Source organism: Meleagris gallopavo, chromosome 2, assembly GCF_000146605.3.
Source record: "Meleagris gallopavo isolate NT-WF06-2002-E0010 breed Aviagen turkey brand Nicholas breeding stock chromosome 2, Turkey_5.1, whole genome shotgun sequence".
In the NCBI taxonomy this organism is placed as follows: domain Eukaryota; kingdom Metazoa; phylum Chordata; class Aves; order Galliformes; family Phasianidae; genus Meleagris; species Meleagris gallopavo.
This window is the reverse complement of record NC_015012.2, coordinates 25,759,445-25,783,407: the sequence shown is the minus strand read 5'-3', so window position 1 is coordinate 25,783,407 and position 23,963 is coordinate 25,759,445. Positions and strand designations below refer to the sequence as shown.

Genomic DNA, 23,963 nt, shown 5'->3' with positions numbered 1-23,963 from the left:
TGTAAGGGCCGGGTGGGCCCTGCGCGTTGTGTAGAGCTGGGGTCGTTATTCTGCCACGAAAAAAAAGCCCTTTTGGCCCCCTGAGAGCTCTCAGCGCCTTGCTGGCGCCGCTCGCCGCGTTGCAGGTGGGCGGCGACGCGGCGCGATGAGGGAGGCAGAGTTGAGGAGGCTGCTGGCTGCCAACCTGCTCTGCGCCGTCTCCATCGTCCTGACGGCACTTGTGCCGGCTTTGTTTCTGGACGGGTTCTCGGTTTTGGACACGCACCTCACGTGGCTGTGTATTTGTTCTGTTTGTGTTAGCGTCCTTAACGTAACCTTGTGTTTAATCCTAAAGCCAAATCCATCTTCTAAGAGAAGCTCGCTGTCTAACAAGGTAAGATTTGGGTTTTTTTTTCTTAGATTCCTACCGAGTGATGTGGAGAGGATGCAAAGTCTGTCACTGAAATGATGGGGTGGGAAAGAATTTACAACTTTTGGTGTGAATTCTTGTTTTCCATGTGTGAGCACGTGCTGAAGCTGTTGCAGAGTTTCTGTTGCAGACAGAATTCTGTCTGGACCTGCCAGCAGCCTACTGGGATGAGCCACCCCTGCCACTTGTTGCCCACAAGTTGTGGTTTGTAGTCACAAAGAGACAAAACTGACCACCAGCAGTTTGCCTGCTGGCAGGATTCAGGGCACACCAAAATGGGCACAAAAGTCTCTTCACATTCTAGGCCTGACCTTCAGTATTGTTAAGAGACGCTTCAGTCTTGCGTAGTTTCTCATATGTAGGATTTGAGATGGAAAAGAGAGAACATCTCGTTACTACTTAAAGTTGAGGCAGTGACAGCTGCCCAAAGAAGCTGTGATGCCCCGTCCCTGGAGGTATCAAGGCCAAGTTGGATGGGACCCTGGGCAGCCTGAGCTGGTTGGGAGCAGCCCTGCCCATGGCAGGGGGTTAGAAATGGGTGGCCTTTGAGGCCCCTCCAACCTAAGCTATTCTATGATTCTCTGAAAGTTGATAAACTTTCAAAAAGTGAAGTTGAAAAGTGTCAAAATGATTGCATTTCCTTGAATGACTAAATCTGCACACAGAAGAATCTGGGAGATTTTTTTGTAGTTGCAGTTTGTAACAGGACCGTTAAGGGCATGGATCCCAATATAACAGGTTAGAAGAGAGCAAGTTTGGAGTAAAACACAGCTGGATCAGGAGTGGTAGAATACAATTTGAAGTCAGCTTAGTCGTGCACTCCCACCAGCTGAGTCAGACAGTGCTCTTACAGTGATTCTTAAAGAGTTAAGCAGTCATCCAAGAAAGTAGTATCTTTGTATGTAAAACTGTTAACTGCTGACAGAGGGGATGTAAAATACATGAAATCATCATGGAAAACAAGTCTTTTAACCATCTGTTATTTGAAAATATAGCAGGCTTATGTGTTCTAGGTGAGGTTTCATCCCAGCCTAGCATAAATAATAAATATCAAAGAAGCGGTCAAGTGAGATATGGATTTCCATTTGTGACCTGATCAGAACAGGCCTAGCCAGATGTGTTTATCCAGTGTCCGTCCTTCTGTATGATATAGTGAGTACCCAGAAGCTGTCATTTAATTTCCTAGACAGTTATCCGTAGATCTACAGATAGCCACAGACACTTTTCAAAGGGATTTAGTACATACGATGCCAAGTTTCAAAACAGAGTAGCTTTAATTACTATTACTTATGGTCTTAAATACCGCTTTTGATTCTGAATGTCTTTTTTTCATATTATGTACTTTCTTACTTAGAAATTTTTTAAACTTTCATTAAAAGGCAGCTTTCATAGAATGTGAAACCATCTCTGGTTATATTGTCATTTCCAGTTATTTATTTTATAATTGTTTTATTATAATAAGATGTTTTATTGTAATAAGGATGAAGAAACGTTGGATGAAGTGAGTGTGGTCATTTTTAATTCATTGTTTAAAGGATACCTGTTTGAATACATACTGTGCTGTAGCTAAAATTGAATATCTAAAGAAAGAGTAGTGTGTGATGCTGTTGATTAGATACATATAAGCTAAGTATGTTACTTATATTCTCTTTACCTTTGAAACATTATTCTGATATTTTATTGCTCTTTTTTAGATATCCAGATTTCTAAAATGCTGTATATACTTTTTCATGTCTTGCATACTATTTCATGCGATTATTGTTCTTTATGGAGCACCTCTCATAGAGTAAGTCAGAAGACCCTATTTTTCTCTAAACAATTTAAGGGGGAGTTCTCCTAGCAGATATTGGTATAAATTCTTATATATTATTTGGTACATTGAAAGATAAAAAATAAGCTCCTGGCTGGAGGAAGCAGGGTGGCTGTCTTTGTAGAAGTTGGCTCTTAGACTTTTATGTGTTTGGAGATCTGTTCTGTGAGACAGTTAAAAACAACTTGTTTTACTTTAATATTTGTTCTGTGTAGGGGTACAACTATTTTCCATGTTTCACGTTTGTATGGGTACAAACGCTTGCTAAGTTTTGTTTATTTATTTTTCTCCTAAGATTATAAAATACGCATCTTGCATATCTTTCATCCTTTTGATACAAGCAAATTTTTAGGCGTAATTAAATAAAGAAAATAGGTGGACCAGAAAGCAGCCTGATTTCTGAGAGAGTTGACAAATTACGGACTAACAATGGTGTTTGCTTTGATGGCTGCTTCCACAATGTCAAACTAGAAAAATGAACTGAATAATGAAGTAAATATCCAAGTATTCAAAACTGCTGTTCTGTATGAGATAAACCTGTACTTAAAATGATACAGATATCAGGGGCTAATAAACTATGCTTCAGTCTTTGCTGAGGCAACAGATGATAGTGATTTTCTTCTACCTTTTTGAACTTTTCTAGAGTAATAAGAAAAAGCTTTATTCTTATACATGAGGTTTAAGAAAGCACGTGTGCTTTCACAAGTTGAGAATTTTTATTTCCTAAATCTTAGAACTCTTAGAACGTTAGTATTTATAACATAATTTTGTTATATTGCTTCTTTTTAGGTCAGTGACTGAGACATTTTTGTTTGCAGTTCTCCTGTCTACCTTTACTACTTTACAGTGTTTATGTTTGCTGGGACCAAACATACAAGCTTGGATACGAGTATTTAGTAGAAATGGGTAAGTTCTGTTCTATTCTAATTTTCAACCAGGATAGAAATTGACTGAATTGATGTGAATATCATAGAATTATTATCATTTTTTTACTTTGGGGAAGGAAAATCTGAATTATGGGTGTTGTGTCACTTTTGTAATTACAAGCCTATGAAAGCTTTTCTGACAAAAATGGTATTATTTATTTTGAAGACACTGGTTCAGAAAACTGGCCTTTTACTTCTGGCATCCAGAGACTAAGCTTTACTTTATATGTGTTTGGAGGAGATAAAGTTTCAAATGAGAATTTTACTGGTGTGAAAGCATCCTGAAGTCCAGTATAATGGTTATAATAAAAAGGAGACCTGTGAGTGAGCTGTAGAGGAAGAATCTTACACTTGATCCAGTGTTAGCTCTATAAAAACAGTTTTTAGAGTAGGAATAGCAGCTAAAATCAGTATTATTTTAACAGTATTTTTAACTTAAACGTAATTGTGAAAATAATAAATAATCTACTGTTGTCTTAATTATGTAATCTTTGCCCTTGTTCTTTTTCAAATTTAAAGAAGGCTTTCCTCAATGTCAGCTTTCAAGCATTCTTTTTATTTTTTTTCCCCAAGAGCACATTTAAATGAATGTAATTTTTTTTTTTTTTTTTTGCCTAGTAAAAGCCATTACATTAGCGTTGATAATATGTTCTCCAGAAGTACTCTCTCTCTTTTGCCTTTTTTCACATGCTAAATAACAGGACTGTTGAAAGATTGGATTCTGAAACATAAAGAAGCTCCACATACACTTGAAGTTTAATAAGATGTTAGCGTTCGTTCCCTTATAACAGTTCATAAGGGTAAACTCTCATCTCAAAAGAAAACGAAGTTCTATCATCCTGCTGACTGAAGAGAGTTACATTTAGTTACTCTGTGTAGAGAAGATCAGAAATAAGAAATGGGAAGCTGTTTATTGTAGTTTATGTATTGGCTTGTGTTTTGTATCAGTTCTCAGCTTACTGAAAAGTATCTAAATCCTTATGCATGTTGGTTGTGCTTGGTTTTTATTTTCAGTGGAAGGAGTGAATAGGGTAATATAAATGATACCTGACAAGAATTTAATGGAATCATAGTGTTATTTAGCCAAAACAAATCATTGCTGATTCACTTGTTAGTCTGTGGAAGTTTTGCAACTGGAGAGAATAGGTGAAATCAAGTAACAAATGTTTGACGACTGCCTGTCTTTATGCCAGGTTAAATTTTAAATGCATGTCTTTTTCTTTCCTAGTCCAGATCTTCCTGTTATTTCAGCATAATTATTGCATAGGAAACAGGATTGTCTTGCTATGATGTTTTTGTACATACTTGTTAGTAGGGAGCCATATGACTTTATCTGATTAAATGCGCATTTAGTAATGATGTTTGGTTATGCAACCCTTTGAATGAAAATAGATTATGGAGAAATATTGTAGTAAGTTTTTTATGGGTTGTAATAAGTTGCCCTTTTGAAAACAAGTGTTTTTTTCACTTGACCTCATGAATGAGTTGCAAGTAACTTAGATCTTAACCGAGTGTAGGAATGATTTATTCCAAGGTTATATCCTGGCTTAACCACATGAAATGAGGTGGGACTGGTTGAATGGGGGAAAAGGGCATTTAGGTACAATCAGCATGGCTGCGGCTGCGTGCCTCGAAGGAAATGTGCCAGTGCAATTAAATTCTCTAAACAACAAGCTGGAAAGCCTGAGTAGCAGTGTAGAATAAAGAGGAATTGTTTAAACTTAGATTGAAGTAATCATTGACATTTATGGTTGTTGCTCTTGTTTGCAATATTTGTAAGATTGAGATCTGCTGTGCCTTTGTCTTTACAGAAATGCAGGAGAGGGCATCTATAAAAAGTTTACCTTAATGAATCAAAAGTAAACAAGTAATAGATTTTAATATTAATTAGCCAGCTGTTGCTCTAGATAGCTGTGAAATCTTTCTGCTATGTTAAGGTGGTGGTTGTCTAGTGTGAAAATACTGTTAGACCTAATATTTTCTTGGAGGCCTATTGTACAGTCAATGAATGTACAGAAGTTATACTTATGAGGTATACCAGAGAGATTGGCTACATAGTTATTACACCAAAGCAGAAAAGATAGGATGCTTACCCATATCCTGGGCTCACTTACAAAACTCTAGCAGAGCGGATCTCCAGAAGAGATCCTTCCCTGCTAGTAGTCAGCTCTTAAATGGGTTTAGGAGAGGTGCAGCCAGGCTCCACCCCTTCCTGCAGCACAGGAGAATTGCATTCACCTGTGCTCCCATGGCTGACTCAGGTGATCAATCAGAGGTTCAGGCCATGATTCAGCAGTTCCCATACACCTATTCATAAGATTACATCCAAGTAACTTTTGCTATGTGATCTATTGCACTGTAATAGCTATGGTACAATTGAGTCTTTCAGCATAAATATCATGGAGGTAATCTTGCCAAGTGCTTATTTTTTTCTGCAGAGGTGCTTAGCTTTCTTTGTCTGCAATTGCAGCACTTCTAGCAAAGCAGTCACCTTGAGTAAAATCACTTTTAGTTAGAATTCAAAAAAAGATCAGTCTTTAAGTCTGCTTGCCTGTAAGGGTCAGACTCTATGTGGCATTGCATGGTACCGTGTGATCTGTGGTTTGTTTGTTACATAAGGGTTGGGGAATGTTGGTGGGTCAGGGACACGTTGGATCAGAGAAAACAGTTACATGCAACACAATTGTAGCTCAGATAGCTTAAAAACATGAAGTGCGTGGAAATTTTCTAACTGGATTTTTTGAGCAGTTAAATAAAACAAGTGAAGTACAGAAGTGGTTTGTCCAGTTTTCATTTCTCCCATTTAATCATTTGTCAGTCAGTACTGCATACTCACAGATTTGGAAGCATCCTTTGTAAAGGTGGGCATCAAAGGAGTGTGCTGCTTTGTATTTCAGTCCTGCCGTGGTGCAAAGTTCTTCATCTTGTCTATCCAGGATCTATCTTAATACGTTATTTTATGTTAACTAACCTCTTAATTCAAATATTATTTAAAACAGTTCTCAACTTGTATTATGAATAAGGTCTGAAATGATCTGAAGTTTTAAAATGTTATTATGCCACTAATCATCATTTACCATCTTAAATATCACTAGTTTTGCCTGTAGAATGATTTCAGTTATAGTTTTCTCAGTAGTTTAAAAATAGAGAACTAAGACAGTTTTCATATCATAGAATCTATATGAATACATATAGTGTATGTGTATATAAAGCTCATTTATGTTGCTCCTCATACTAATGAAGGATTTGTGTGGTGTGTTAATGACTACCTACAAAAATCCTGATAGCTGACACTCCTTGCAGAGCAGTGAATAATCAATGCGTTGGTACTGCAGTACTGCTGTTGGAGGACAAGTCATGCCAGGTTTGAGAGGCTTATGTCCATGCTTTGTCTGTGTGGATGAATTAGAAGTTCAAATTGTTGCCAAACTACCGAGAACTGCTCTTTACTTGGGCACCGTGCCTTCTGTTATTTTGCTTTTAGACTCAATCTAGCATTCCCATATGGCACAGCAGTACGTGCTTATGTTTACCAGATAGGATGCCTTGTGTGATACAAACGTACCTCAGTCAGTCCTTAGTGTATTCTGCTGCCTCTTTCACTGCTATAGGGCTATAGCAAATGGTTTCCTCTCCGCACTGGCTCGCAGCTCAGTTATTCAGCTTCTGGAAATAATTTACAATTTTTGTTGTGCAGACTAGTTTGTTTGTTTGTTTTCAAGTTACAAGAAGATAGAATTGTGTGCTCAAATCTAGCATTCTAAGTTACAGCAATGGGATTAGCATAGAATAAACGGTGTTGTCTCTGCCCAAAATGTCAGCGGTACTGATTGTAATATTTATAATGTATGACTTCTGTTATCCAAGCAATAGAAACTGTTTGTCCTACACTTACACATGGTTCCCTCAGTATTGAATGCAGCAGTGAGTTACATGTTTTAGACTTCTGAATACCTTAGACTCTTCAAAACAAGGGTTAAAGGTTTAAAGCTTTCATGTCATGCTACCTAAACATCACTTGTGAAGCTTGGGGTTTGCAGTTCATCTAGACTTTTAGCTGTAAAACACACATCCTTTTCTCTTCAAAGCTAGATTTGTGTTTATAATCTGAGACCAAGCAAATTTAAGGTTCAGGTCTTGTACCATACTGATTTGGAGTAGGGATTTGAAGTCATGTCCCTCAGTATTATGCCCTGCAGTGTTATGAAATGCACAAAGAACTCAGAATGGCTTGAAGAAAGCAAAATAATCATTCGGTAAACTGATGATTGACAATAAGCAATTACCTAATGAACAGAAGCCCAAATTTTCCAAAACTTTTGAAGTCACTGCTGGTAGGAGGCTATAAACTGAGAACCAAAGTCACTAACATCCTTGTCATGCACTGTATGTTTTGATTGGCTGTGCAAAAAGAATTACCAGCATGCAAGAAATTCTTCCTGCCTCATGTGCAGTTGAACTTAAATGCAGTGTGGCTTAAGAGGTGTAACATGCAGTCTGTATTTACTTTGCAGTGTTTATTTTCATGTCATTCTAAACTGGTAACATTTGCTGCTGTTGAAATCCTGTAACACTATTTTTACAGAGCGATGTCTATCTGGGAAAACAGCCTACAGATTACTACAATGTGCAGTATACTAGGAGGTTGGTTTGGAGCATTTCCTATTCCTCTTGATTGGGATCGGCCCTGGCAGGTTAGTATCTGCATCATTATTATAAATTAAAAAAAGAATTGTTTTCCAGATGTACAAGCTACTCAAAATTGCTCTGAAACAGATATATTAGATTTACTTGTAAGTTGTTTCTACAGGGTAGTGCCAGACATTTAAAATGTCATTGGAAGCACCTTTGCTTACAGTATAAGGATGTAAAATGCATTTTTTTACCTTCCTTTTTAAGATTCTTTGTTGTAGTTTTGTGAGTGTGTGCTGCATGCAAATTTTATCACAAAATAAAGCTGTAAGAATTTTGCTATGAATAACCTAAACAAGGAGCAAGAGAAATGTGAAATGATAAAGATTGCTCCAGGTTTGTCTACCTTCAGTCTGGTATCCTTTCTTTTCTTATAAGCAGAGAAGAAATGATGCTCTCTCCCAGTGTTTTAGTTCTGTACAAGCACTTAGCAGAATGCATTTAAAATAGATTTGAATTGACTTGTGGAAATGGTGTGGCCAAAGAACTATACTACAGTCTTGACTTCTGATTTCAAAGAGAGGCAAGGACTGTCTTTGTATTCGCGCAATAAAAGAATGCTGGCACTGCAGATTCTGTCTTTATATGAATTCAAATGTCTGTGTAATTTTCTTTATTTTGTTTGTCATGGAGAAATGATTATATAACAGTGAAAAACTGCATTTGCTATAAAATGATGATACCGATATCAATTTACCTACTGAGGATCTTTAGAGCATTTTCTTTCCTCCAGTTACTAAACTCAAAGCTCTCAGTTGCACAGTATCCACCAGGCCTGTTTGTAAGCAGACAGTTTCAAAGATTTATTTCAAAAATCACACAACAGACAACATGCTTTTCTTTCTGATACTACGGAGACATGGTGGCTTAGAGCTGCCATAGAAATTTGTCCTCCTGAAGTAGCTAGCAGCCTTATGCCATCAGCCTTCCTTTACACCAATGTAATGAGGCATTAAAATTTCTATTTCAAAAATAATAGTAGAGGAGTAGGGTAATACCTTACATACAAAATGAAGTTTTCCTCTCTAAAATGGCTTGGATTTATTTTTTGCAAGATACCTACGTGAGACTGATGGTAAAGTATGTGTCAGCAACTAGTTAATTGTTGGCTGACCTTCCCTGATACTGCCTAAAAGACAAGGGGTTCATTGAAATGCAATGCTATGTCCTTTTGTAGTGAGAGACAAGCAATTCTTCTCTTGCTCAGTTATATTTAAGTGGCATGTCACATCTAGCAGGTTTTATTTTACTCTTACACATGCATCCAAGATTTGTCACAGTCTTCACTCACTGGCATTTGTGCACTGAATCAATCTATGTAAGTGTTGATAAAAACTTGCATTTATGTAAGCATATAATGGCATATTGTCCATTTCCCTGCTCTGTTGACATTTGTCAGAAAGAAGTTCTGAATACTGTCTCTTCTTTCTTCAGTGTAATTCACAACAGTTACTCTAAGAGTTGCATTTCCTAGTATGGAACACGATCTTGGGTGAAAATTGTGTGTATGAGCGTAGCAATTAGACAGATCAGTATGATGGGAAAATCGGCATGGAAGGTGCTGTAAGGGAAGAAGATTGCTTACCTGTATGAGAAGATTCCAGGTTCAGAGGGGAAAGCTCCACCAAGAAGGGATCTCCAGGAAGAGATCCTTCCCCAGTGGCAGTCAGCCCTTAAATGAGGTTTAAGAGAGGTGCAGCCAGGCTCCACCCCGTCCAAACACACAGCTGAATTGCCTTCACCTGTGCTCTCAGGGGTGACCTGGTCCTTTCCCCAGCTGCTCGATCAGTGGTTCAGGCCATGACTCAACAGTTCCCTTACAATGAGTTATCATTCTGAACAATGCTTTCGGAAATTTAGAACTGGAGTTAAGCCCACATGCATGAGTTTTGGATGATACTTAGTAGCCTAATCATAATATTGAGTGCTATCCAGTGCATCAGAAACTCACATGGGACTGATGGCAGAGCACCTAGAGGAAACACATCACTTTTCAGAGCAGTAGCTGCAGAGGAGAGAGCATAGTAAGAATGGCACCGGACACCTCATGTTTAGACAAATGGATACCATCCACCCGTGTGACTATTCATCTCTTTTATGCTGGTGCAGATATATTGCATGCATGTGCACATGCACAAAATCTCAGATGACACTAAGTTGCATGTATAAAAACTTTCTTTTATGCACCAGTGATATAGGAAAACTTAATAAAAGTCAATAGGCTCTGATTAAGACTGATAACTTCAAGTCCATTTCATTTTTTATCCCTCTATTCCCATTGTCTACCCACTCTAAGAGACACAAGTTTGCTAACGATCAGTTTTTTAGTTTTTTCTGTTTGAAAAGTCTTCAAAGTCATACAAGCTGAACACAACAGACTTACTAAAGTTAAGATCTGGAATCTGTAAATCTAAAAATATATTATCTGACTCCTCAGAGCAGCAAAGAATTGGCAGAAGCTTCAAATATTATAACTTGTCACTAGTTGTTTCTGGGGGCATGAATGCTCCCCACTCCTCCACCTTTTACCTTGTAGAATTTAAAATAATGGGATGGGGGAAGAAATCTTAATTTCCATTTTGAATCTGAACTGCTTGATCATTAGCTGAATCATCATCTGAGTAATTCAAGAGGTCAGATGAATAGAGAAATTTGCTTATCAGTTCTGCAGGCTGCCATTTCAACAGTCTTTGAAAACTGTAATTTTAGGTGTTTTTTGTTTTGTTTTGTTTTTTAAGGATCTGCTTTGTAGGGAAAAGTGACAGAAGCTCATTTAAAAGCCTTTATATTTTATAGTTATATTGCAGCGAAGCATGAAAATGGTAAGAAGTCTTGAAGGCAGGAGTGGAACTCCTTTAAGGTAGCTTTTTAGAGATCATGTTCACAACTCTCAGAAGTTTGCAATTATCTGTTTATTTATTTTAATGGTTTTGGTTTTATTGTTTGTTGTTGTTTTTTTAATACAGGTTTTCCTGAACATGATCTCTTAAGTGTTGCTAACTAAAGGGGACAGTAAAAGTGAGAGCTGGGGCTGTTCAGCCTGGAGAAGAGAATGCACTGGGGAGACCTGATAGGGACTTTTCAGTATCTAAAGGGGGGCATTGTGAAGAAAGGGGACAAACTGTTCAGTAGATTCTGTTGTGATAGGACAAGGGAAAATGGTTTCAAACTAAAAAAGGGGAAGTTTAGACTGGACATAAGGAAGTTGTTTTTTTACAGTAAGGCTGGTGAGGCACTGGAACAGGCTGCCCAGCGAGATGGTAGAAGGTTGTATAATCAACGGATATACAGATGGTATAGTGTACAGTCAATGAATATACAGATGATATATCCAGGAGCTTGTCTGATGTAATTATTATATTGGAGTAAGAAAAGAAAGACACACCCTATCCTGGGCTCACAAAATAGACTCCAGTGGAGCAGATCTCCAGAGAGATCCTTCCCCACTGGCAGTCAGCTCTTAAATGGGTCTAGGAGAGTTGGAGCCAGGCTCCACCCATTCCTGCAGCACAGGTGAATTGCCTTCACCTGTGCTCACATGGCTGACTCACTGCTTGCCTCGGGTGATCAATCAGAGGTTCAGGCCGTGATTCAGCAGCCCCATACAAAGTTCCATCCTTGGAGACATAATAGAACAGGAGTAGTTTATAGTACCATTACCTATTTCTTTCCTTCTCAGAAAATCAGATTTCATTATCTTTCACTGGAATTAATTTTCACTTCAAAAAGATTAAGATTTCAGTGGAGTGAACTTAATAAAAAAATGAATAAAAATTCATCATCAGGAGTTGCAATCCATGTCCTAATGGCTAAAATCAAAATGCTGCTTCATACTTAGTTACTCATAAACCAACTAAAAACATACTGGTTCTTTACGCATACCTCTTGTGGCACATGAGAAAAACAAGATAAATACAGATATCTCAGAATCTCTTCACTTTATTTTCCATGTTCATACTGTGAAAAATATTGCATACAGGGGATATTCAGATTAGTGGCCCTACATTTAAATATAATTATGTAAAATGTGTCTTTTGGCATGTAACTGACAACTTTTATTCTAAGTAAATGAAACTCAACAGGAACGGAATATTATTCTGGAAATAAAATGACCACTGTCTGAATAATGTTTCAGAATGGAAATGAAAAACATGATAAGCGTTTCTGTTAGAAGTATATTGCATATTGCTGCAAGTCATTTGGTATCCTGATCCATTGTTCTTCATTATTCTGTTGATATTCATAAAGTAATTTTTTAACATAGAGGTTGGCCATGCCTGTTGTTTCTCTGCTACTTTTCAGTAAACTTTATTTTCTAAGTGTGAAAAACAGTTGATCAGGGTAACCTACCAGGTGGTTCTTTCTGGTTATAGAAGAATTAAAATACTGCAGAATTAATCCAATCTCAGACAAAGGTAAAGATGTAAGGACAGTTGTACAGGAAAACAAGTCCCTACATTTGCATTTCTGTACTACGAAAGAAGCAACATACTTTTCATGACATAAAAAAGACAAGTAAAACTCGTAGAGAAAAAATGTCATATTGGTAGAATGAGTGTGTTTCAGTGTCTTGAGCTTACTGTCAAATTCCTAAGAAATTTTACAAATAATTTGTGGGGTTTAATTGTGATCACTTGACTATTCTAGATGATGATCAGAAGTTTTCAAGAGTTATGCATCCATAACTAGTTGCCTCTGATGCACAGTGGTTGTGTAAGGATTGGGGTTAGTTAGAATAGTTTCAGCAAAGAAAAAGGAAATAACTCCTGCTGCAGTTGCTTAGTTGTGTCTTTCTTTCCAGATTGACTGTTTCAGGTTGATGGTAGAATATCCACGTGTGATTAGGATCCGAGCTTTGTGTGTCACCTGAGAAGTGGCACCTCAAAGCACAACACTGCTGAAACTGAGTGAGATAGTTTAGGTGGGACTAGACACAAAGTGACACATCCTTTCTTTGCACAGTCTGAGGTAACTGAGTTGCAGAACAAGATGGTATAATTAATGATTATTACTAGTATTCCAGACACCCTATATATCACTCACAAACTTTATTTAGCAAAGAGTAAAGTTCTTAATTATTGCATATTTTGACACCGGATTTTTAAAACATCTTAAGCTCACTGTTTTCATGCCCACCCATTTTTCTCATAGCAGAAGTTTGATCTGTAGTTATTGATGATAAAATGTGACTTTGAATCTTGTCTACAATGTTTTTCTATCATATGTGAAAGTGACATTGAAGTATGAGTTCCTACTTCATACTGAATGTCTGTAACATAACAGGTTGTGCTGATATAACTTGAGTTGACCAACTTCCATGTAGTTTAGCCAATATGACTCTAAATGTTGGCCTAGATACCTTTTGGACAGTTGCAACCTGAAAAAGAGTCAGTGGAGAACCCTTAGCACAATTTTTATGGTTACTTGAGTAAGCTGAACCAGAACTATAAACTTTGATGCTACATTGTTATTCTTAAGTAAGCTGAGAGAGTATCATTCTTGTATTTGCTTTAGCTTCTATTAACTACTGCAGAAATTTTGATGTAAAAGAAGTTGCTTCAGAAGAGTAGCAGGGATAACATCCACTGGGGTGGGGGAAGTGTTTGATTTTGGTTTTGGGGTGTTTTTTTGTTTTAAAGAGAGGTAGAAGCTTGTTCCACTTCAGTGGGGTTATCATTGTTTATTTACAGGTATGTTTTCTTAGTGTAAACCTTAATGGTGAAATCAAAGGCAGCCATGCTTGCTAGGTCTTTAGAACACAAATCCACAAAACCAACTTCTGGTTACAAATGCCAGCCTGAAAAAGTCTTCACACTTTCCTCTCCACAGCACGTGCTTGTCAACATACACATTCTGTACAATGTGGTAAGACACTTTTACTTAACATTCACACAACCAAAATGGGTTAAAAATATGTTTTGAAAATTTTGAGACAGTGCAGACTAAACAATCTGTAATTTAAGGCATGTTAGAAACAGAGGGAAAATCATTGTGCTCATTTATTCGGTTCTTAAGTGAAATAAAAATCTTACATAGCTTTCTAATTGACAGCCAGAAACAGATCTTTGGAAATAATAACAATACAAAAAAATCCTAGTGTAGGCATATGAAAAAAGCACTTATCTGTAGGATGGGACCAGTCTGTTTATTTATTTAAATAATAGATGCAGTAGATTACCCCACTCTGTACCAGCAGTCACCTGCTTACTTTATGATACCCTTAAAACCTTTATCAGAGTTTTACTGCTCTGCTTTGTAAGAATCTGGCCTTTATGTCATTATCAGTGTTGAGATGCTTCCTATTGCATGGGATGCATATTGCGGACTCACAGTAGAGAACAAAATTGTCATGCAGCCAGAAATCTGCTTTAACTAGCTATATGCATAGTATAGCAGAGCAAGGATCATCTTGCTGTGATCCTGCAACATGCTCCTCTTTCCATGCAATATGTTAAGTATTCTCAAGTCGGCTCATAGGTGTTCTATAGAGCATTTAGGAAACTAGCTCATTTATTTCCTGAAAGGTTGGCAATTCCTGTTCTCATTCTTAGAATAAGTTCTTAAATATACTAGAAACCTTGCAGTTCTGCAGTACCTATTTAGCTAGCCTAAAGAAATTCCTGTTAAGTCCTATCAGCACTGCCAAATGAAAAGAACAAGGCTAGAAGAAAATTGAAATAGGAGAAGTCAGGATTGCTTTCTGTTAACCACTGGCTTCTGCTCTATCCCTTAAAATTCAATTTCTGTGCCTGTTAAGCAGGCAGGTGGGATCTGTTGTTGCCAAGCCGCTGTTCAGACTCTTAGCAATCACATACACATTGTTAGATCTGGCCTGTTTCCACACACGTTTGGTACATAAACTGACTGTTTTTGTATTGGGCTGTGAGGATGGTAGCTGATGCTTCCCAGCTGCTGGGATACACAAGGTATTTCACAACAGTTTCCCGAAGAATGTTCTGTCCTGCCTTCTACATTCCCCATATTAATCTCTGCAGATCAACTTCCTCTCCTCTCCCTCAAAAAACTGCAGTTATGTAATGTTGCCTAACATCTTATTTTCCTGCTGCTGACCCACCTACTCCACCCCAAGCATGACGTCAGTGGTGGAGTAGGTTATGTCAGCTTCCTCATAGCAGAAAGTAGGAAAAACTGAACTGAGCAGTTTTCAGAAAGTGAAAGGAATACATTACAAGTTGAGTACTTCTTACAAGTGGGATGGAGGGAATCTCTTACAATTGGTAGGTGTCTATCAGCTGCCTAGATTTTTATCACTTGGTACTGAGTCAGGAACACCAAACCAAGTTTAAGAGAAAATATGCAAGACAGGGCAAAAGTAGATTGATCAAGGAAGTCAATTTCATTTAAAAAGGTTCAGCAGAAAGCGACTGAACCTCAGAAAAACAAGGCCAGCACCTGATGAAAAAGAAAGCAGTTCACTTTCTTTGGTGGACGCAATGCAGTACATTTATTACAGACTGTAAAGCATACACAAGGGCTGTTATTTCAGTGCAGCTGATGAGCTTAAGAACCACATATTAATATTTCTTTGATTTGTTTCTTTAAATACACCATTGAGTGCATCTGGCTATATGGCACTGGTCAAGAATAAAAGGTGCAGAGCTTGTACCGTTACTTGTTTATTGTTTTGCCCTGCTTTGAGAGGTGACATAGGGACAGCTGCTCTCTTATGTCCAGGCTTGTAGCTCCTGTGCTTAGGGAGTTTTCAGAAGGCCAAAATGCCTTCACAACCGTTCTGAGCCATTTCACCAGCATAAGACACATGGGCCTATAACAGTAATAAGGCACCTGGTAACATTCTTTTTTTCTATAGTATCCTTCTTTTCTATGCCACTAGAAGGATGGTGTTTCTTTTTCTATCCCATTCACAGTCAGTGAGATGGAGTGTTATACGGTTTCTCCCTTTTGCCCCTTACGTTTGATATCTGCCATGAGTGAGGGATGGATTTCAGAGGTCATGTGTTAAGTAAGACAGCCTGAAAGCCTGTGAGGTAACACTGATTTTTTAAAAAATCAAAACAAAAACTGAATGTTTTGGAGGGCAGACAGAGGCAGCATGAATATTAAGTTATATAATTCAGGAAAACTATTGAAAAACTGTGCTCCAAGTTGTGATTCAGTCAGGAAAAAGAAGCTACAGCAATCAACAGAGATCATTTTAATCATTTCAACAATTGCTCGCTATACATACAATACCAAAAAATACAGAGTGAATGGGTCATCAGAGATATTGACCTTACTGGTTAAGGGAACATGAAAAGTCAGTCTGACATCTATTCATACTTCTGAAAAGCAATTTGGCTACAATAGATTCACCTAATGTAGGTAAAATTTAATGAAGGATCATTGATCACTCACAGAGAATTTGATGCAAAAGAAAACCACTGAGTTATGAAGCTTGTCGTTAGTTTTGTTAGAATGGTATATTTCACTTCACCAGTGGATAAGAAAGTTTGACTGCTGTTTCCATTGAATGTTACTGAGTAACTGGGGTCTCAGGGACTTTTTTGCTTTTGTCCTTTAGACATTTCAAATAGCCTGCAAAATGTTAGAAATAACTTGATTACATTTCTTTTAAAAGTTGAAAAGATCTACCTGAAGCATAAGTTTAGCCAAGGCCACAAAGTCATGTGAGTTTTAAATATACATAATATCCTACTGTGCCAAAGCATCTCAAGGCTTTTTATAAAAGATCTACAATGCCACTGTTAACTGAATTGAAACAAGCAAGTCTTTGGTTTGAGAGGCAACAGCCAAAACATTCTAGCAATGAAACCAAATAGCAGAGATAGAACATTTGGAAATGGAAGAATGAAACAAGGTCAATAAAGAGTACCTAAGGCACCTTGTTTATAGTCATCTTTGCTACACTCCTTAAGACCTCCAAATAATATATAAAACTGCTAAGGAATGTGAAGATGAAACAGCAGAGAACAAAAAATAAGTTACTCTTATTCCTAGTTAAAATTCCCATGATTAAAGGACATGAATGAATCTATTTCTCCCTGCGATAATGGAGTAAAGAAAAGAATCAGATCTAGGAAAATGAGAAACCAGTACCATTAAAAGCAAGTTCATTTGATTCTCATGAATTGTCAGTCAAAATGAAGCAGAAAAAAGGCTGGACACTGAGATGTGGATATTTTCTTTAATGTCTAGTGCATTTCTCAGTCTCAAGTACTATAGAAGGGGAATATCCCCCTTAATTTAAAAAACAAAGAATAGGACAGTGCAGTCTGTACTAGATTAAGGACTGTACAGCAGGATGTGCAAAATTGTCCCTGCAATATACAATGGAGAATTTTGAAGAGAGGTGGGAATTCAGTTTATTCTACAATATTTTTAATCACTAACTTAATTGGGAACTTCATCAAATGCAACATGCAGTTGACGTTAAAATATGCTACATCTGAGTACAGAATGGTTAAAGTTTTGTTTTGGCCCATCCTCCCTGAAAATCAATACCAATTTGACAGCGGTGATGGGAAGAATTTCATTACTTCTTTGCCTCAATACTAGATGCTTTGTGTGAGTCAGCTGTATTGAGTCAGTTCCCTGTTCTTATGTTAGGAAATAGAGCCTATAATGAAAGCTCTCTTGGAGTCTTCAACATACTGGCTTATTATATTTTTCCTGAACTGGGTGCAAGATGTTCAGTCAGTTTCCAGACTTAAGTTTTCTTCCTTCTTCTAGCCAGAGGGGAATTCATCCCTCTGCCTACATTTCAAGCCTAAAAAAAACAACCCTATATTCATCTCAGTTTCTGGCCTTATTGTATTATTAGGTTATTTAGACACACCTCTGAAAGTTTCAGAATACCATGAAAGATTGGAAGGAAAAATGGAAAAAGGCAGACTTAGAATAGAATAGTTTCAGTTGGAAGGGACCTACAAAGATCTTCAAGTCTAACTGTCACAAAAAATAAAATCTGTAGGTTTCAAGGTGTGTGCAGCAGGACACTAAGTTAGCTGAACACTTCGGGGGATATAAATGCTAGTAAGTTTTTCACGTAGTTTTGGGAACATCAAACTAAGATCTGCAACAGCCAGAAGCCCGGTTACATTTTAATACATATTAATATAAAAAATAACAAAACTGTATCACGGCATTTAGTGTTCATGAAGATGCACGTATGATTGTTATACTTGTGGCATTTTTAGGAAAGCACATCAAGCTTTAAAGTAGAATAAGACTCCACTGTCTTTCAGTACCTAGATTACACTGAGAATTTGTGCTCACAAAGTACAAAAAACACAAACAATTTTTCTCATTGTCTGCTTTTCCCTTGCATTCTCCCCTCAGGTATGGCCCATTTCATGTTCCCTCGGAGCTACCTTTGGCTATATGGCTGGTCTGATTATTGCACCTCTGTGGATACACTGGAACCGGAAGCAGCTTACATACAAAAGCAGATAACTGGCGCAAAGAGAGACAAGGTATTTCTTTGTGCAGATTCCATACAGACTGTGCAAAAGTTTCTTTTTTGTTGTTGTTGGGGTTTTTTTTTGTTTTTTTTTTTTCCCTCTAGATATATATGTATATGTGTAGTCAAAGCAGACGACTATCCAAATTCATTTAGAGTATTACAGGCCAAGCACCTCCACTCAGTAGCATCATACAGATGCTGTTTCAACATGGTGCAGTTTTTGCTTCCTCTAGACTATGTAACCCTGAGAGACTGTACCTTCCAGTCTGAATAAAATATTTGTAACAGATGTGGTGGCTTCTTATTACAGAGTTCATCGATTTTGATTGTATTCCTCTGGATTTCACTGGTTGTAGAAGGCAGAATCATGATTTTAGCTTTCAAACAAGTTTGCTGTGTACTTAATGCGTTGTATTTAAATTCAGTAGAATTTCACAGTAAGCCTGGCCATTGTCAAATGTATCTCACGTGATCAAACAGCAGTTTATGCATCTTGAACCTATTCTCTTCTTCACCGTGTGTTTCTTTGGAGTTAGAATGGCTATAATAGCTTCATCAAAAACAGTCTTCAGTCCTTTCTGTGTTAAAGCTGAACACTCCACATAGCAGTAGGCTCCTATCTGTCAAGAAAATAAGTTAATTCAATAGCAATATATTGCAGCTGTTCAGAACTGTGCACTTCAGCGATTTGTTTCTATAGTGAAAACCACAGAGTTTGGCTGCGATCTTGAAAATTTATCTGAATGTGCTTCCCCCTGTAGAAGAACAGAAGATTTGTATTCTGGCCAAAGATAAGGCACTGCTTTAATTTGGTTTGTCTTATAAAGGAAGCATATTAAATAAACTCTTTGGACAGGCAGTGAGGTCCTTCAGGCATTTGCAGTAACTAAACAGCAAAAAATAACGTGACCAATTTATGTTTCAAAAGGAAGTCACAATAGAAACAGTCACAGTATCCACACAGGGTGTTAAAATGGTAGTACAGCATTCAGAAATAATTTCCTACAGATGGTTCCAGCACCTTGCTTCAGCATGGGGATTTGACAAGATGACCTCCAGGGTTCCTTTCTAACCTCAACCATTCTGTGATTTTAACTATCTCTTATTAATGCTTACATAATTTTTATCGAGTTTCTATTCAGAAAGTTAGGACAATTACTAATAAGGAATTACTATTCCATAGGTCTGCTCCTTAGCTACCAGTTATGAGGTTTCCTATGTCAACTGGTAAAAGAAGTGGGCAAAGCTGTAGAGGAAAAAAAGTCAATTTCTTGTTTCTTTGCTTTGTCATTTCATTTAGGAGTTTCTAATTTACCTCTTTTGCTAATTTCTGTCCTTGTTCCACAGATAAAGGCTTCTCTTTCATATCATTCAATCTTGCCAGAGTTTTCGGGTCATCACGAAGATCAATCTAGCAAGAAAGATTGCAGACATGTTGGAATAGCTTTTTTTCTAAACAAAAGTCAGCTGGTTATATAAATAGCCTCTTTTTAAAGCATTAAAAAAAAAGGAATCATGTCACTGTTCAGATCCTGAATCCTTACTGATCCAGAAGCTCTGGAAATTAAGCTGTGAACTGCTTTCAGTCCAGAAACTCAAAACATTTACTTCCTAACTCAGCTCTTCAATTAAAATATTAGAATGTATATCTAGCAGTGGCAGCACAACTAACTCAAACATAATAGAAACAAGTGGATCACTTCAAGATGCAGGAGGGAATTTTGTCTCACTTCTCCGCTTGTTTCTTAGCTTCCATAAGTAATAGACATGACTGATAGTTGCAGACCAATGCATTTATTTTAACAAAACAGAAGTTACTTATCAGAGAACAACACAGATCTTAAGTTTTCTGCCAACTGTTGGGGTAGTTCTGCAAATCCAGAAGGAGGTGCTGCTCAGATTCAGCTGGACTTGAACTTTGAGCCCAAAGAAAGGGCATTAACAGTCAACTGATTTATATAAACTAAAACAGAAACAGATACCTGTGTTCCTACTAGTAAAAAAGGAACATTAGGTGCATATTCCTTCAACTCCGGTACCCATTCTTCCTTCACGTTTTGAAATGAAGCAGGGTTTACCACTGAGAAGCAGATAAGGAAGACATCGGTCATAGGATAAGATAAAGGTCTCAGACGATCATAGTCTTCCTGAGAAAGAAAATTCCGTTATCTTCAGTGCTAAGTTGTTGCTTGTATTTAATTAATTTTATATTCAGGAACTGTACTTGTATTTCAGGAAGTATGTTGAGGCAAACTTTCTCAATGTTTACAACTGTTCCTGGTTAGTTAGTATGGAACAAAACCTTGATATAAGAGTAATTATATGTGAATATAAACAGAAATACAATCTTTATGTTAGTACTGACAGAAACTTACCTCTGTAATAGAATATACAGAAGAGTATCTTTATAAAATGTTTTGATTTAAAGGAAAAAAAATTCTGTTCCAAACGTGCTTTCAGATCAAAAGTTAGTATTTGTTTGACCAAAGAGCACAAGATGTGACTGCTATAAAGTCATCTAGGTTATACAAAGCTAGGCTAGATTAAGGTTATTTAATACACTTAACTTAAATGTTCCCTTTAGATCATATGTAGAAGTGATATTTAAGTTCCTCCTTAAAGTTTTCTTTCAGCCAAAGAAATCTTACTGTCCTGTTGCTAATGATCAGGACAGGGTAAGAATCAGTAGGGAGCTCCTTTGTCCAGACTCTGCTTTCTGTAAACAAGCTCAGCAAATACCAGCAAGAAACAGAAATTAAAGATTAAGAACCCTCTCAGAGAAACATTAGTGTCCTTTTGGGGACATGTGTCTGAAAAGATTATTGTTTGGGTCATTTAGAGCCATGGCATTTAAAGCCACCAGTCCTATTGCCAATGCATACAGGAACAGAGGTACTTAAGAACATTATCCCTACTGTAAAACAGACATAATCCCTCTAGCAAGAGGAAGAAAGAAGATTTTGCCATATATTTTAATTGAAGCCAGGAGGGAAGATGCGCCAGCTTATTTCTGCCAGGATTCTTTTGGTCTGTAGCAGGAACCAGTGTCCTACTATTCCTGCCTTAGTTTTTTGTTTTTTAGCATAGATAACTAAGACTGATCCCTATCATTGCCAAGACAAGTGAAAAATGTCTGTTTTGTACCTTCTCCTCCACAATAAACACCAGTGCGTGGTTAATCTGTAGGCTGTAGCAGCTTCCCTCTTCTGCACATAAGCTCCCCAACTTAATTAAATCTCACAGATATTGGAATAATTTGTTCATTAAATATAAACAGAAATGTAATTCAACTCCATGTCTGAAACAGACCAGAAAATTCAATTTTCATTTCCTTGGCAGCTGTCACATTACCAGATTATTAACCTATAGTTACACCCTCAAAAAAGTGCTTCATTGATTAACTGTTAAGTTTTTAAGATTGCATCTCTAGAATTTCAGAAATCGCGTGAGAACTTCCTCAGAACAGTTTCTGCTAGACCTCTCTGTTCATCTGAATGTCAACAGCTGTGGGAAGAAGACTGCTATCTTCATCATGAAACGGAGAAAAGATGTGGCAGCAAGCAAACGCTGGAAGAGATTCTGCACTAGTGAGGAGGCAACCATTGGCCAGGCTCTTCTGTGTTCAAGTGCCATTTTGGTTGCACAGACTTTAATGCCAGCCCTAGTTACTCTATAGTTTTGTCAATAAGCCAGAGTAAGCCGAGCTGCAAACATGCACACACAATTTCACAACCTATAGCTGAAACTACTGTGAAACATTTGTCAAGCCATTTGAAGGTCTGCTCTTTCTCTGCTAGCATCAAGGTCCTATCCTGTTGCACAAGAAAGACGTAGTAAGCAAGTCTTTTCAGCCACTGTGGCTATTCATCAATAGAAGGCAGAAATAACTTTTTTAAAACAAACAAACAAAAAAATTACAACAGCAACATGATTTTGGTATTGTTGTTTTTAAGTGTACGCTTTATGTTTCCCTTCTATTACTGAATGTAGTTAGAGCCTGCTCAGAGTTACCACACTGTTTTTAAGGGTGGAGATCAAAATCCTAAAAGAAGGTTCCTAACTGCAAATTAGACTGGTCCCTGGAGTTCAGAAATCTGCATGCAAGAACACTCGTGTGGATCCATCAGTGACTCTCTAAATCAGCTCTACTAAATCATACGCAAGATATTCTTGATTTATTTTTTTTTACAAAAATAAATCTAGTTTATAGTCGTAATTTCTACCACTGAAGAGTTGCCTTTTACTAAACTCTTAAGTTTTATGAAAGTCTCACACCCGAGTTACAATAATTAAGAGTACTACATGCATTAAATATTGGAATGGAGAAAACTGTCACCAGAAATTACTGCAGGTCCACTGACACTAAAATATGTACGAGTTAATTCATTTCAAATTACAGACAGTCCTTTTATTCATGGCAAATACTCATTTGCTCATCCTAAAGACAAGTTACATTTGTCTGATTTACTTCCAACCTGTCTAGTTTTTCTATTTTAAGTCCCGCAGGATACAAATCTTTGTATGTTCAGCCACATTTTGGTACGGTATCTTTCTTCCTCAGCATCTCTCAGCAGTCATCCAGGAGTGAGCGATTTCACTGCTCTTTAAGGAGTGTGCAGTGCTGATCTTCTTCCCTCTGCCTTCATCTATTTATATACCTTTTGATTTATACCCTGCTCCATCTGGGCAAGCTGTGGGTCCATCCCATTTAAGATGTTAAACAAGTACAGTGTGATTAGATACTTTATGTACCACAGCCAAAGATGTACGTGGTATTCACTATAGAGATTTCACTGCATTGATGCTGATGTAAATTGACAGAAAATTTGGCTATACCCACCAATCCCATTGCTTGAAACAAGTCACTGCTGCCAGGCTGTCCTTTAAATCTCACCTGTGCTATGAAAATAACGTTCATATTGATACCAATAATGGCCCACCACCACTTGTTTTAGTAAGACACATAGTTAGACTGGTCCTGGGTCCTCCTCAGAAAGAGCTAGCTTAAACATTATGAGCATTGTGTAAGCTGCCTGTGTATAAAGGCTCCTTCTGCTCCCCAACAACCCCCTCTGAAATAATAAAACCAAATCTGAAAACTTTCTCTGATGTATCAGGTCTAAATAACTGCTTGCACTCAGTCAAAGAATCTGAAATACCATATGAATTTAGACTATTATTTAGAATATCAAAGAAGCCTGGAAAAAAATACTGATTGCTTCAATTATAGTTTATTTCCAGAATCTAGTGTAAGGGAAATAAATGTGATTTATTCTAAAATTAAATGCAATGGCAAAATCTAATTATACAAGTCAGTCAACATAAATTCCAATTTGAGTGCACGTACACACCATGCTGTACAGCAATTAAACTTCCAGTCTAAATGGGGGAGGCAGTGTTTGTATGTTTAGGCCTTACAATATTTAAAGAATTTAAGTGGAATATTTATGAGTATAAATAAGATGGATAAGAAGGCCACTAAGAATTAGAATGTACAGTAAAGTCTTAACTCCAGATACACAGTCTAGTCCAGTCCATACTCTGGACTACAAAATTTTTCACTGTTTCCCAAAATAGGTACATATAAATAAGAGAAGACATGCTGAAAATGTAGGAACTGTAATAAATTGGATGTGCGTTGGCTAAATTAACACAGTACGGTGCTGTGATCTTCAATGGACA

At 37.3% G+C, this 23,963-nt stretch overlaps 2 protein-coding genes across 2 annotated transcripts; one reads left to right on the top strand and one right to left on the bottom strand.

Annotated features, from left to right (window-relative positions):
• Positions 1-7: 7 nt before the first annotated feature.
• Positions 8-18,570, top strand: PIGF (phosphatidylinositol glycan anchor biosynthesis class F). Its single transcript, XM_003203891.4, has 5 exons — positions 8-373; positions 2,104-2,195; positions 3,009-3,125; positions 7,731-7,839; positions 18,158-18,570. The coding sequence occupies exons 1-5, from the start codon at positions 146-148 to the stop codon at positions 18,269-18,271; spliced, it is 660 nt and encodes a 219-aa protein (XP_003203939.1). The 5' UTR covers positions 8-145; the 3' UTR covers positions 18,272-18,570.
• On the bottom strand, positions 13,503-20,443 carry RHOQ (ras homolog family member Q; the record flags this gene model as incomplete). The annotated part of the gene is made up of 3 exons (XM_010706783.3): positions 13,503-18,901; positions 19,597-19,692; positions 20,264-20,443. Coding segments are annotated over 3 exons (432 nt in total), but the record flags the coding sequence as incomplete, so codon positions are not given.
• Between the last annotated feature and the right edge of the window lie 3,520 nt (positions 20,444-23,963).